The sequence below is a fragment of the Octopus sinensis genome, linkage group LG20 (genome assembly GCF_006345805.1).
Source record: "Octopus sinensis linkage group LG20, ASM634580v1, whole genome shotgun sequence".
NCBI lineage: Eukaryota > Metazoa > Mollusca > Cephalopoda > Octopoda > Octopodidae > Octopus > Octopus sinensis.
Window position 1 is genome coordinate 16,823,154 of NC_043016.1, and position 15,288 is coordinate 16,838,441.

Below are 15,288 nucleotides of genomic sequence, written 5' to 3' on the forward strand. Positions count from 1 at the left end.
CAGTCTGGTTTTCACTTTAAATACTGTAATATTGCACTTTATGATCAAATACTGCATTTGGTAGGGTTGTACTTAAATTTAAAGGCAATGCTCAGGGTCATGTGCTGGAATTGAACTGTAATCTTAGATGTTGCCTGGTTTGTTTGCATGTGTGTATTCTTCCTTTATTTGTTAGTGATTGCACTATATTTGTGGAGTGGTTGTGCTGTTATTTCTAGCATTTCAAGTGTTTCCAGATATGTTCTACTCTCATAGCAGCAAAGAGAAAGAGAGCCAGAAAAACAATCTATAAATATTCTATAGAAACAGTTAGAGACAGTAAAGCCTACAACTCAAGGGAAAGAAGCTTACGTTTCTTAATCTAAAGTTTCATTTTTGGAATTCATAAAGATTAATAAATATCCCCAAAAAACAGAAATGACTTGTACATAACAGCTACAGCTGTTAGAAATAACAGCCAAATGCCCCTGCAATTAGATAGGTATTACATGTTGTGCAACTCCCTCTGTCTTTCTGCCTGCTAACCACGTTAGAAAATCTAGATATATATACACACATACACACATTCATATCATCATCATTGTTTAACATTCCATGGCTTGGACGGTTTGACTGAGGGCTGGCAAGCCAGGAGGCCTCACCAAGCTCCAAACTGATCTGGCAGTGTTTCTACAGCTGGAAGCCCTTCCTAACACCAACCACTCCGAGAGAAGTGGGTGCTTTTTATGTGCTACTGACATGGGAGCCAATCAGGCAGCACTGGCATTGGCCACATTCAGATAGTGCTTTTTACGTACTACCAGCATAGGGGCCAGGTGGGGTGGGCGGCGGTAGGGGGCTGGCATCAACCACGTTTGGATGGTGCTTTTTATGTGCCACCGACACAGGGAGGCACTGGCAATGACCCACTCATGTTCAGTGCTTATTGCGTGCCACCAGCACAAGAGCGTCAGGTGGTACTGGCATTGGACACAACTATTTCCATTTCATTTTCATTTTACTTGACTCAATAGGTCTCCTTGAGCATGGTGTGTCACCATACTTTTTAAATGGGTTGGTTTTGCGACACTGGTGTAGGCTACAGCTGTGGACTCACTTTATTTGCCGGGTCTTCTCAGTCACATCATATCTCCAGAGGTCTTGGTCTTTCAGCATTGCTTCTGTGAAGCCTAATCTTTGAAGGTCATGCTTCACCCCCTCATCCCATGTCTTCCTCTTCAACAGGTTCCTTCCAATGTTAGGGAGTGACACTTCTTCACACAGCCCTCCTCATCCATATGCAGCACATGACCATACCAGAACAGTTGTCTTTCGATTTCACTTGCCTCAAAAGGTCTTCGCAAGCAGAGTTTAGTGTCCAAAGAAGGAAAGGGTACGCATAAGTGGGATGGTTACGCCCCTGGCACAGACCACGAGGTTATGGTTTCACTTGGCTTGCTGGGTCTTCTCAAGCACAGCATATTTCCAAAGGTCTCGGTCACTAGTCATTGCCTTGGTGAGGCCTAATGTTTGAAGGTCATGCTTCACCACCTCATCCCAGGTCTTCCTGGGTCTACCTCTTCCACAGGTTCCCTCAACCTCTAAGGTGTGGTACTTTTTCACACATCGATCCTCATCCATTCTTACCACGTGTCCACACCAGCGCAGTCGTCTTTCTTGCACACCACATCTGATGCTTCTTAGGTCCAACTTTTCTCTCAAGGTACTTACACCCTGTCGAGTATGAACACTGACGTTACACATCCATCGGATCATACTGGCTTCATTCCTTGTGAGCTTACGCATGTCCTCAGCAGTCACGGCCCATGTTTCACTGTCATGTAGCATGGCTGTTCGTACACATGCGTCATACAGTCTACCTTTTACTCTGAGTGAGAGGCCCTTTGTCACCAGCAGAGGTAAGAGCTCTCTGAACTTTGCCAAAGCTATTCTTACTCTAGCAGTTACACTTTCAGCGCACCCACCCCCACTACTGACTTGGTCACCTAGGTAACAGAAGCTATCAACTATTTCTAGTTTTTCCCCCTGGAAAGTGACGGAAGTTGTTTTCTGCATATTTTCAGTGTTTATTGCTCCTGAGCATCTGCCACATACAAAAACTATTTTCCTAGTTAGCCTTCCTTTGACATTGCTGCACCTCTTATGTGTCCATAGCTTACACTTGGTGCATCTTATAGAGTTTCTACCTACGCCCTTTCTACAGATTGAGCAGGGCCATCTACCCGAAGGCGTTTGTGATTTGTCTACCTTCCTACTTATTAGGACTTTGGTTTTAGCTAGGTTGACTCTAAGGCCCTTCGATTCTAATCCTTGCTTCTACACCTGAAACTTCTCCTCCAGGTCTGATAGTGACTCAGCAATTAGAGCAAGGTCATCAGCATAGAGGAGCTCCCAGGGGCATCCTGTCTTGAATTCCTCCGTTATTGCCTGGAGGACTATGATAAATAGGAGGGGGCTGAGGACTGAGCCTTGGTGGACCCCAACCTCTACCCGGAATTCTTCACAGTACTCGTTGCCAACCCTCACCTTACTGACAGTGTCCCTGTACATGGCTTGTTTCAGGACACTTCAACATCAAAGGAGATGTAGACAGGCTATGCTTCCCATTCAGGGATGGTGGTCATCGTCTCACATTGGTATTGATGTCATATGAAGCACGGATTGTGACACTGAAACATCTGCAGCAGAAGGAGGAGACCAGTAACTATCTTACCGAAGTTTGTGACCAGTAAATGAAAAACATAATTAGCTAATTAATAAGAGGAGAGATATGAAATAAGAACTGATACAGATCTCTTGCCAAGTAGTATTGGTAAAATCTACTTATCAGAACAACAGAAGACAAAAATGAACCAGTTCACAGAGAAAACAGTACATGGATACTTCAAAGGCTACATCCATGTAATCCAAGAACCAGAGATCCCCACCAAGTACCAACAACATAAAAAGCAGAAAACGTTGACAGACAAATGTAGGCAGCACAAGATCAAAACTGAAGACATCAACCACATTATTTGCAACTGTGAGAGAATATCTTCCCATGAGACAATGGTGGCGAGAACAGCTTAGAACAGGCTTACAAAAAAGAATACCCAAAGATGAAGTTGATTATATTGAGACTGATGGGTCAAAAGAATATTAAAGAAACTTAAAAATTAAAACAACCAGCCAAATATTGTTGTGTGGGAGCTCAAAGAAATATGTTCTATTGTGAAAATCAGCTGTCCCTTAAACATAAATGTGGTTAGAAAAATAGAGGAGAAAAAGGACATCTATGGACCATTGGTAAGGAGTTTGCAAATCTGGTACCCAAGATACACTTTCAGTTTCATGCTCATTATTATTAGAGCAACAGGATACATACCAACCAGTCTGGAGCAAAGTATGGCTGAACATGGAATCTTGGGGTGAGAATGCAAATCATTAATTCGTAAGCTACAAATGGTCATGATAGTTGGGATTATAAAAATCTGTAAGACCTTAAGATTTAAAGGACAACAGTTAAATCAACACACACACACACAAGCAACAACAATTATCAAATCATTTTCTGACAGGAAGAAAACACCCAACATCAAAGGTGAAGGATATTAATTTAACAGTTCAAGGACAATAACTCTTGTAGAATATGACGTGTTACTTCCCTTTATGCTGTTAAATTCATTTGGTGCGGCACAATTTTGAATTGAAATCATTTTAAGTCAACTTTGTTTTTTGTCCTTCAGTTGACAATAAAATAAAGCAGCAGTGGTCGCTTCTCGTGTGTGTTTGTAAAAGAAGTTTAAAGAATTTCGTTAAAAAACAAAACAAAACTGTAATTAGAATATCAATATTTTGAATAAAATAAATTTATTTTTGCATTATTTCAATTTTTTTCTTTTTAACATAGATGCATCAATATAAACAAAAGCATAAATTCATAATTAATATGAATAATTCAAAAAGAAAAACTAATTAAATTGTGTCCAAATAGTTGACATGATATCAGTAATTCTTTTTTTGTTTTGTTTTTTTAATTTTGTAGGTTTGATGGGTTGACAGGTTCCAATGTGTCCAAGGACTGCATCATGTTCCAATGTCTGCTTTGGTATGATTTCTACAGCTGGATGCCCTTCCTACCACTTTACATCTTCCTTTCATGCTGGCATGGGGTTGGATGGCTTGACAGGAGTTGGCAAATCAGAAGAATGGACTAAGCTCTGCTTTGTGCTTTGGGTAGGGTTTCTAAGGCCGGATACCTTTCCTAATGCCAACCACTCTGCAAAGTGGACTGGGTGCTTTTCATGAGGCACCTGCACTATTGAAGTCACCATAAAGCTTGCAGAGCTTCAAGCCCTGGGAGGGAGTCAGCTTCATGCTAGGCAATGAAGGGACTGAACTATGAGAAGGGGGTTTGGTAGGGCAGGTCTTGTGAGGGATCTCTTAAGGCTACTCACACTTAGCAAGGGAAGGAGAGAGAAAGAGAACATGAAAAGTAGGAGCTGCAAGAGACAGATAATGGCAATGAGGTACCTAAGTGGTCCCACAAGGCACAAAGTGAATTGAAGAATTAGTTTGCAAGATTGTATGGAGGAGGAGAATGAGGCGATGGGGGTAGACTGCTCGAATGGATAGAGTTGAAGGGTGAACGAGCAAAGTTTTACAAGTTAGAGGAGAGAGAGAGAGAGAGAGAGGAGAGAGAGAGAGAGAGCGCGGGATAGAAAAGAGTAGGTGATATATTTGCTGGGGCAGAGGGTAGACAAGAAAAGGAGACAGCATGGGTTGTCTGTAGGCATCCAGCAAGAAAGAGAATTAGTTATCTTAAGATTTTCAAGCTTTGGTCTGGAATAATATCTTACAAAATGAAACTCATATGTAATTGTTAAAAAAAGAAAAATATTAGTTTTTTTTTCTGTGAAACATAAACTGCATTAAAATTGCGGAATGAAAAAAAGACAATCTTAAATGTTATAAAACAAAACGAAAATAGTTAATTGAATTAAAAGTGAGAAATGTTGAAGGAATACAAGTTTAATAGCTCTGTGGTCCCTTTTTCAACCTTCAATTTTCTTTCATTTCTCATGTATGAAAAAAAGCAAAAAAAAGTGGGGTTTATGAAGTAAATATGAATGTTGTTATTATGTTATTATTCAAATGGGAAAAAAGCTTCATCTTAACATCTGTATATGGATGCAATATTACTTTGCTAGAATGATTTTCAATGAGTGGAATTATGCTTCAAGCATGCAATATAACCCCTCACTTTTTTACTTTTTCAGAGTTTTCAGAAAATTTTTGCATATTTTTGTTCTACACATGGGAATTCATACCATTATGAAAAAATCCTAACAAAAAAAGGGGTATTTAGCAGTTATTTTCAGCACACCTCGCAATTATCTCACACCATCCTTATTTGTTTGTCAGTATTGATATTTGTCAACATCTTTCTCTCCACAAACACATTTAATTGTCTATTGTTGGAATTTAAGCCAAAAATTTGGACTGTCAGTATATCAAATTGATTTTCTAAAAAGAATTAAAAAAAAAAATTTCACCAAATTTTAAAAAGGTTTTTTTTTTCATAGTCATGTGAATTCCTATGTGTAGAATACAAATTTGCAAAAATTCTCTGAAAATACTAAAATCTAAAAAAAGTTATGAGGAGTTATATAGCATGCTGAACCCTTTAGCATTTAAATTGGCCCAATCAAGCCCAAATGACCTGGCTGTTTTATGCTCAAGCTGACTGGTTCTGTCCTCTTACCCCTCCCCTACAATGTCATTCTAAAACTAAACAATCACATCCTTGAAATCTTGAAGTTACAAGATAATGCACAATAAATTCAAAACAACTTTTAAATGAATAAGCATTGCATTTGCTAGAGTAATCTGAATGCTAAAGGGTCAAAGCAGAATTCTGCCTTTCAACTTGTGTGTGTGTGTAGGTGTGTGTGTGTGTGTGTAATTTACTTTTCCTTAAAGTAAGATCAGCAAAAATGTACTCTGTCCAGTGAGAGAAAAATATTGTTTGATGTACACAGTATTGTACATTAGAGATGTGGTCTAGGCAACTTGTAATAGATGCCTAGCATCTCCAAGCAATCCATAGGCTCTGAGCACATGGTCTATACAAATCAAGAGGATAGAATGAAAGAAATCATAAGAAAAAAACAAGAGGAAGGTGGATACAAAATATGGAAGGGCAAAAAAAGCAGAAAAAAGAACAAAAAAACAATTAGAGTTCTATCATCCTGATTTGTAACTGCAAGCCATGTACTCAGAGCCAGAGGATTGCTTGGAGACATTAGGTATGTATTAAAACCTGCCTAGATCACGTTTCTAATGTTTGAAACTTATAAGTGGCTCATAACTTTCATACTGTGTACATTAAATGATATATATGAAAAGAAGAAAAAAAATTTTTAAGTCACATTTAAGAAGGTAAGAAGAAATATCTTCAGTCAACAATGCTTCGTGATTTGCCAAAATTCATTCCTGCTTGAGAAGCACCTTTATTGGTGCCCATTTGAAGACTTATAATATTGTTGCCAGCCATTAACTGTTCATCTGTAAAACTCCGTTCATTTTTCTCTGCTTCCTTTGGTCCTATACATGGACCAGGATATCCCTTCTGACGTGCCTAGTTAAAGAGAAAAAAAAAATCAAAAATTAAAAAAATTAGTTATTAGTGGTTGAAGTAGACATCAAGATTAGAAAGACAGAAGCATGGACAGTCTGTCACAAACTAAAGGAAGTCTGGAACTCCAAATTGCCCAGGCAAATTGAAATCTAACTCTTCATTGCAAATGTCATGGCATTGGGACAGTGACAAAGAAGTTGTCAAACAGGCTAAATAGATGCTAGGAATAGCCCTAAATGTGAAATGGGAGACAATTTGTAGCGTGTGAAATGGCAGAAACATATAACAAATGAATGCCTTTATGGAGAACTGCTGAAAGTTAGTGAGAAGATCAGGCAAAGATGGCTGCAACTGGTTGGTCACTGGGTGCACCACCCTGAAATAGAAGCATCCAAATTAAGTCTTGTGGAACCCACGTCATGGTGATGTAAGATGAGGGAAAGTCGTCACATACACATTGATAACTTGATTGCAGATGCTGGCCTAGAATTTATCTAGGACCTCGAGATAAGTCGAGTACATTGACCCTAGTGCACAACTGGTACTAATTTTATTGAACTGAGAACACAAATACAGATGAAATGCTGCTGTTTTATTGACTCCATAAGGATGAGTGGCAAAGTTGATCTCAGTGGAATTTGAACTGGGAACATAGACTGACAAAATACTGCTAAGCATGCTAATCGTTCTGCCCACTCACCACCTAAAATAAAAATAATAATGGTTTCAAATTTTGGCACAGGGCCATTCAGATGACAGGGTAAGTTGATTACATTGACCCCAGGGCTCAACTGATACTTATTTTACCAACCCCAAAAGGCAAAGTCGATCTGAATTCAGAACAAATAAAATACTACAACTAAGCATTTTGCACCGTGTCCTAATGATTCTGCCAGCTCATTGTCATAATGATGATGGTCAATCCTATCGATTTTGATTCATGAGTGATTAAAGATGATTTAAAAAACAAAACAAAAACAGGAAAAAAACAACAATCATCTTTAAAAAAAAAGAAAAAGCTGCATCTATTTGCAATGGACGTGTGAATGTAATTTGAGTCGAGGAATGGATTTTGCTTTGAAGTCACATTGGGAGACATTAATGATCTTGATTTTGCCTGGGATTCGCTGTGTCTGTTAGTGGCAGGATAGAATTCTTTTATTGTTCTGATTCTTCAACTCAAATTGTTTTGGTACATCATGACACATTTTATGCCAAGCAGATCAATCAAGGCAAAGATTTTCCAAAAATGTCAAATAATAATAATAATAATATTAATATTAATAATAATAACAATAATAATAACAACAATAATAATAATCCTTTCTACTATTGGCACAAGGCCTGAATTTCTGAGAAGGGGTAAGTTGATTATATTGACCCCAGTGCACAACTGCTACTTATTTTATCAACCTCAAAAGGATGGAAGGCCAAATCAGTCTTGGCAGAATTTGAACACAAAACATGAAGACAATGAAATGCCACTAAGCATTTCACCCAGCACGCTTCCTTAAAATAATAATGGCTATGAAAAGTTTCTCTTTCCGAGTGAAAGGAATATTGTATGATGCATGTATACAGACAGCAGTTCTACACGCTAGAGAGACGTGGACCCAGAATGCAGAGGTCATGCAAAGGTTAGAAAGGAAAGAAGCTAGTATGCTCTGCTGGATGTGTAATATAAGTGCACATGTTTGACAAAGGGCTAGTGCTTTGAGAGAGAAGTTGAGCATAAGAGGACTTGGTTCTTGTGTGCAAGAGAGAACACTGCACTGGTTTGGTTTGCTCCATAAAGAAGAGCCGATCTCTCAAAGGTGATGGAACATGTGAAAGTGGATGCCATGGGTAGACGTTGGATGAAGTACTAAAGAACAACCTGAGGATGCTGAACCTTTCAGGTGAGATGACAAAGGACTGAGATGCTCGGTGCCTTGCTCTACTCAAGAATATAGTCTGCAGCAGAAATGTTAAGACCAGTGCCACTGGTGGAGAGGATTGCAAAAATCCTGTGTGGGTGCCGCATGAAAAGTACTCATGCCAGTGTCACATACAAGTCCTCATGGGATATCATGTAAACACACTCATGCAATATCATATGAAAAGCACCCAGCACACTCTGTAAAGTGGTTGGCATGTTAGGAAGGGCAACCAGTAATAGAAATCATGCCAAAACAGAATGGAGCCTGGTGCAACTCCCCAGCTTGCCAGCTCTGGTCAAACCATCCAACTTGTGCCAGTATGGACAATGGATGCTAAATGAAAAAGCAAAATAATAATGGTTTCAAATTTTGGCACAAGGCCAGCGATTTTGGCAGGGAGGGGTTAGGACAGTTACATTGACCCCAGTGTTCCAATGGTACATCGACCCCAAAAGGATGAAAGGCAAAGTCAACCTCGGTGGAATTTGAACTCAGAACATAGTGATGGGTGAAATACCACAAAGAATTTTGCCAGGCAAGCTAATGATTCAAGCAGATTGCCACCTTAATAATAATAATTGCTTCAAATTTAACCACAAGGGCAGCAATTTTGGAGGAGGAGATGAGTCAATTACATCAACCCCAGTATGTAACTGGTACTTATTTTATTGACCCCGAGAGGATGAAAGGCAAAGTCGCCCTTGGTGGAATTTGAACTCAGAACAAAGGCAGACGAAATGCCGCTAAGCATTTTACCTAGCGTACTAACAATTCTGCCAGCTCGCTGTCATAATAATAATAATATTGTTAATTGAGAAAGAAAGTAAACTATACTGGATTGTAGATATAGCATGCCCAGCTGACAACAAGGTATGCGATAAGGAAGAAAGAAAAGTCGAGAGATATGACAGGTTAGCTTGGGAAGTTAAGCAGTTGTGGTTGATGAAAATGGTAGCAGTAGTACCAATAATTATCGGAGCCCTGGGAACAGTGAGCATTAAATCTGAAGAAGTGTGTGGAACAAATAGGGGCTGCAATAAGGGTGAAGCATTTGCAGAAAAAACACCACTGCTTGGAACTGCTCGATAGTGAACAGCTGACAATAAATAATAATAATAATAATAATAATAATTACCTTTCTTCCTAAAGCATGTAGAGTATTAACAACTTGTAGCATATTCGTGTTGTCGTAAAGATCAACAGTCTGAAATAGATCATTCTTCAGGACACCATAAGATTCGATGGCTTTTAAAAAGTTTGCAATATTCTCCATCATGTAAAAGGCAGATTTATTTGTGTTTACCTTCCTAATGCTGTTTGGAGATAACTGATTCATTAACCTGGTAATATAAAATGAAATACAAAGTGCAATCCAGAAGTTTTGAGACTCTTGTTAGCAGAGGCAGTTATAAAGATTCTACATTATTGTAATTTTAGTATAACACTACTATACATCAAATAAGCTGACCTGCCAACTTTTGTTATTCCAGATGGAAGAACAAAGCTGTAACAACACACCCTATTAATAGGCTGACCTGCTAACATTTTTTAAAAACTCCAGATTGAAAGAGATGGCCCTAACTGCATTTTGACCACACCCTGCTGCTAATAAGCTGGCCTGCCATCTTTTATTATTCTAGACTAAAAATGACAGCTGTAATAGCATTTTGAACACACTTTACTAAACACTGCTTTTTATAACCATGAGGTGCATTTCAGAAGTTCTGAAACTTTTCTTAGCAGAGGCAGTTATAACAATTCTAGATTATTGTAATTTTGGTTCAACATTATTAAATATCTAACAAGCTGACCTGCCAACTTTTGTTATTCTACACTGAAGGAGAATGTTTTATGTTTATAATGGTCATATCTGGCCTCTCACACCAACCCTACAATATCAATTGTTCTTAGCATTTAAAATATTCAACCTGTTTTATGTTTAAACTGACCAGATCTGGCCTTTCACACCAAACTTAGATTTGACAGAGTAATCTAAATGCTAAAAGGTTAAGAAAAATCTAAAACAAAGATTTTATTGCTTAAAGAGAAAAACTTTGATGCCAATGTTATGTAAATAGGGACCCAGGAGTTGACGTCACAAAGAAGCAATGAAAGCTTTTAAAATTTTGACTTACTTGCAAAGTATTACTCCATCTTTCAACTGTTGATGAAAACCAGTTTCTCCAAGTGGTACGCTACTGTCTTCTCCCTGTGGAGTAGATAGATTAAATAAATAATTTTAGTTCTGTAAAGTGGTTGGCATTAGGAAGAGCAGCCAGTCATAAAAGTCATACCCAAGCCGACAGCAGAGCTTGGTGTAGTCCTCTGTCTTGCCAGCCAGGTCCTGTCAAACCATCCAACCCATGCCAGCATGGAAAATGGATATTAGATGATGATAATGTTAATCAAATTATATAAATATATATCTAATATAATCTGTCCAGCTGAGATAGCCTTGTATCTCCTCTACTGCAAGACACCCTATTTCCTCCCCATCATCATCTGGCACAAAGCCATCTTCCTCAATACTACTTCCCCTTTCAGTCAAAAGGTCCTTTGTTTTGCAAAGTATTTGGCAACCTCACTGATGCTGGTACCACTACACTCTGTTAAGTGGTTGGTGCTAGGAAGTGTATCCAGCAGTAGAAACCATGCCACATCAGGTTTATCAGCTTATGATGATGATGTTGGTGATGATGACAATGATGATGTCATTGATGATAATGATAATGATGATGATGATGACGGGAGAATGAGATGTGACTCTTACAAAGACCATTGGACAAATGCACGGTGCTACATGTAGGTGGAAGATGACAACTCATGAACGGTGTGAAAAAAGACAGAAGCTCATCTATTATGGCCACATTTGAAGAAGCAAACATTATCTGAAAACATTAACATAAAAGGAAGAGCAGAGGGAAATGATATGAGATGTGAAGAGCTGGATGGAACAAAAGTGGGAGGGTGTCTGAATTCATTGCAGGTAATCAGGAAGACTTTCATTCTAACGTCATCGAAACAATGCAGCAGGGTACATCACAATGTCGACTCTTTTGGTCAAATTATAGAAGATTGATGAGGACAGGCAAACAGGATTGAATGTAATAAACCATTCCACTGTACAACAATTGAAAAGATACATACCAACTGTTCTCCAATAACACCTTCAATCCAAACTCTGGCTTGCTGCTCTAACTCTACATCATACTTTTTCTTCATCTGAAAGGGAGAACAAGAGAAATACATGAGGACGAGTGTCATATATATATATATATATAAACACATACACAAACACACATATATATGTACCTATACATATATATATACACATACACACACGCACATAAATATATATACACATACATATCAATAATATAATTTAAGAACAAACATTGAATTCAGGTTAACGAACTTTATACATCTATGCTTCTACATTTCATTACATATAAATGATTCCATGCCTTTCAAATGTAAAAAAGGAAACACCAGGAACAAACAATATATATAAAAAAATATAAAATATGAAAGAAATGTAATTTGTAATTTATTTCTTGCTATACATATATATATATAAACACATATACACATATATATATACACACACACACACACATATAATACACACACACACACATATATACCACACACACACACACCACACATATATACACCACACACACACATATATACACACACACACCACACATATATACACACACCACACACATATATACACACACACACACACACATATAACACACACACCACACACACATATACACACACACACACACATATATACACACACACATATATACACACACACACACACACAACACACATAATACACACACACACACACATATATACACACACACACACACACACATATACACACACACACACACATATATACACACACACACATATATACACACACACACACACACATACACACACACACACACACATATATATATATATATATATATATATATATATATATATATATATAAATACGTATATATAAATACACACACAAATATAGTATATATATATATATATATATATATAACATATCAACTACATATGTGGAAAATCTGTCTCTGTGTTTGTTTGTGGCGTTGTTAGCTAACTCCTCCTACATCGTTTTATTGATTTTGATGAAACTTGGCACATGAGTAGAACTCATGTCTGGAAACCTTGTGAGGTACTTAGATTGTTGAAAAAATCGATAATACGGCCTCTGGAAGGGACCTTTATATCTAACTCATATAACTAATTTTTTTAACACCCAAAAGAAATAACCTATAGCATCTGCTGAGGACATGTGTAAGCTTGCAAGGAATGAATCCAGTATGATCCAATGGATGTGTAATGTCAGTGTGCATACTCGACAGTGTGTAAGTACCTTGAAAGATAAGCTGGACCTAAGAAGCATCAGATGTAGTGTGCAGGAGAGACGTTTGCGCTGGTATGGTCATGTGGCGAGAATGGATGAAGATAGGTGTATGAAAAAGTGCCACACCCTAATGGTTGAGGGAACATGTGGAAGAGGTAGACCCAGTAAAACCTGGGATGAAGTGGTGAAACACGACCTTCAAACATTAGGCCTCACCGAAGAAATGACTAGTGACTGAGACCTTTGGAAATATGCTGTGCTTGAGAAGACCCTGCAAGCGAAATGAGACCATAACCTCGTGGCCTATGCCAGGAGCATAACCATCCCACTTATGCGTACCTTTCCTTCATTGGACACTAAACTCTGCAAGTAAAGACCTATTGAGGCAAGTGAGAATCAGAATTGAAATCAAATTCGATGACTGGCACCTGTGCTAGTGGAGCACTAAGAGCACCATCCGAGCGTGATCATTGCCAGAGTGGCTAAAAGGCATTCGTGCCGGTGGATCGTAAAAGGCACTTTTCGAGCGTGATCATTACCAGTGTTGCCTTGCTGGCACCTGTGCTGGTGTGCAGGTGACACGTAAAAAAAAAAAAAACATGATTTTCCGTGACTGTTGCCAGTACCACCTGACAAGCCCCAGTGCCAGTGGCACCTAAAAGCACCCACTACACTCACGAAGTGGTTGGTGTTAGGAAGGGCATCCAGCTGTAGAAACTGCCAGATCAAGATTGAAGCCTGGTGCAGCCATCTGGTTCGCCAGTCCTCAGTCAAATCGTCCAACTCATGCCAGCATAGAAAGCAGATGATAAACGATGATGATAATGACATATATATATACATATACATACATATATACATACATATATATATACACATACATATATATATGTATATACATATATAAATATATATATATATACATATATAAATATATATACATATACACATATATATATGCATATATATATCCATATCCATATACATATATATATACATATATATATATACATATGTATATACATATGTATATATATGTATATTTACATATGAATATACATATATATACATATACATAAATATATATACATATACTTACTGGAAGAGAATGTGTGGCATTCAATCATATAATATATATATGCATATATACATATGTATATGTACATACTTACATGTATACATATATATACGCATGCACACACACACATATATGCATATGTGGGCACAAGAAGTCAATGAAACATTTACAACAAAAAAAATTCGAAGCACAAATACATGGAACATGAATTATTCTTTTGAACAATGAAAGACACAAAAGACACAAATGGAAAAGAAAACAAACAACAAAAAGAACGACCCCTCATCAGTTGTCCCCTGTTTTTCTAGTCTCGTATTTCAAACATTTAATAACATTATACGCTTTCGATAAAACAGTTGCTTCCACAAAGTGAATTAAATAACTATACATACATACATATATATGTGTGTGTATATATATATATTATATTATATACATATAAATATACATATATAAATTTACATACATATACAGATATATACATACATAAATTTACGTCGGTGGCACATAAAAAAACCATCCGAGCGTGGCCGTCTGCCAGCCTCGTCTGGCACTGTGTCGGTGGCACATAAAATCACCCACTACACTCTCGGAGTGGTTGGCGTTAGGAAGGGCATCCAGCTGTAGAAACACTGCCAGATCTGACTGGCCTGGTGCAGCCTTCGGGCTCCTCAGACCCCAGTTGAACCGTCCAACCCATGCTAGCATGGAAAGCGGACGTTAAATGATGATGATGATGATGATATACATATATTTACATATATATATTTACATACACACATATATAGATACACATATATATACACATATATATATATACATATATATATTCACACACACACACACACACATATATATATACACATATATATATATATATTCACACACATACATATATATACACACAAACATATATATTCACATATATATATATATATATATATATATTCACACACATCCAGCTGTAGAAACACTGCTAGATCAGACTGGAGCCTGGTGCAGCCTCCTGGCTTCCCAGACCTCAGTAGAACCGTCCAACCCATGCCAGCATGGAAAGTGGGCGTTAAAAGATGATGATGATATATATATATATATATATATATAATTGACAAATATTTTAAAAAGTATATGTAAAGTGTGTGCATTTTCCTTCTTTAATTTCTTATATTTATTAAAACCATGAGAGGATAATTGAAATTCCTCCCTTTCTGTTACTATATATATAAAGTCAATCGAAACAAGAACAAGTAAGAAAAAACAATAATGC

The 15,288-nt window shown here is 37.5% G+C and overlaps 1 protein-coding gene across 1 annotated transcript in view; it reads right to left on the bottom strand.

The window, feature by feature from the left end:
- Nucleotides 1-3,877: 3,877 nt before the first annotated feature.
- Nucleotides 3,878-15,288, bottom strand: part of LOC115222455 (calponin-1) — a 52,011-nt gene continuing 40,600 nt past the window's right edge. Inside the window, exons 3-6 of the mRNA XM_029792652.2 lie at nt 11,686-11,760; nt 10,674-10,747; nt 9,674-9,878; nt 3,878-6,619 (exon numbers count right to left, since the gene is read on the bottom strand). Of these exons, the coding sequence (XP_029648512.1) occupies nt 6,437-6,619; nt 9,674-9,878; nt 10,674-10,747; nt 11,686-11,760 (537 nt within the window). The 3' untranslated portion in view covers nt 3,878-6,436. The remainder of the gene's footprint in view (nt 6,620-9,673; nt 9,879-10,673; nt 10,748-11,685; nt 11,761-15,288) is intronic.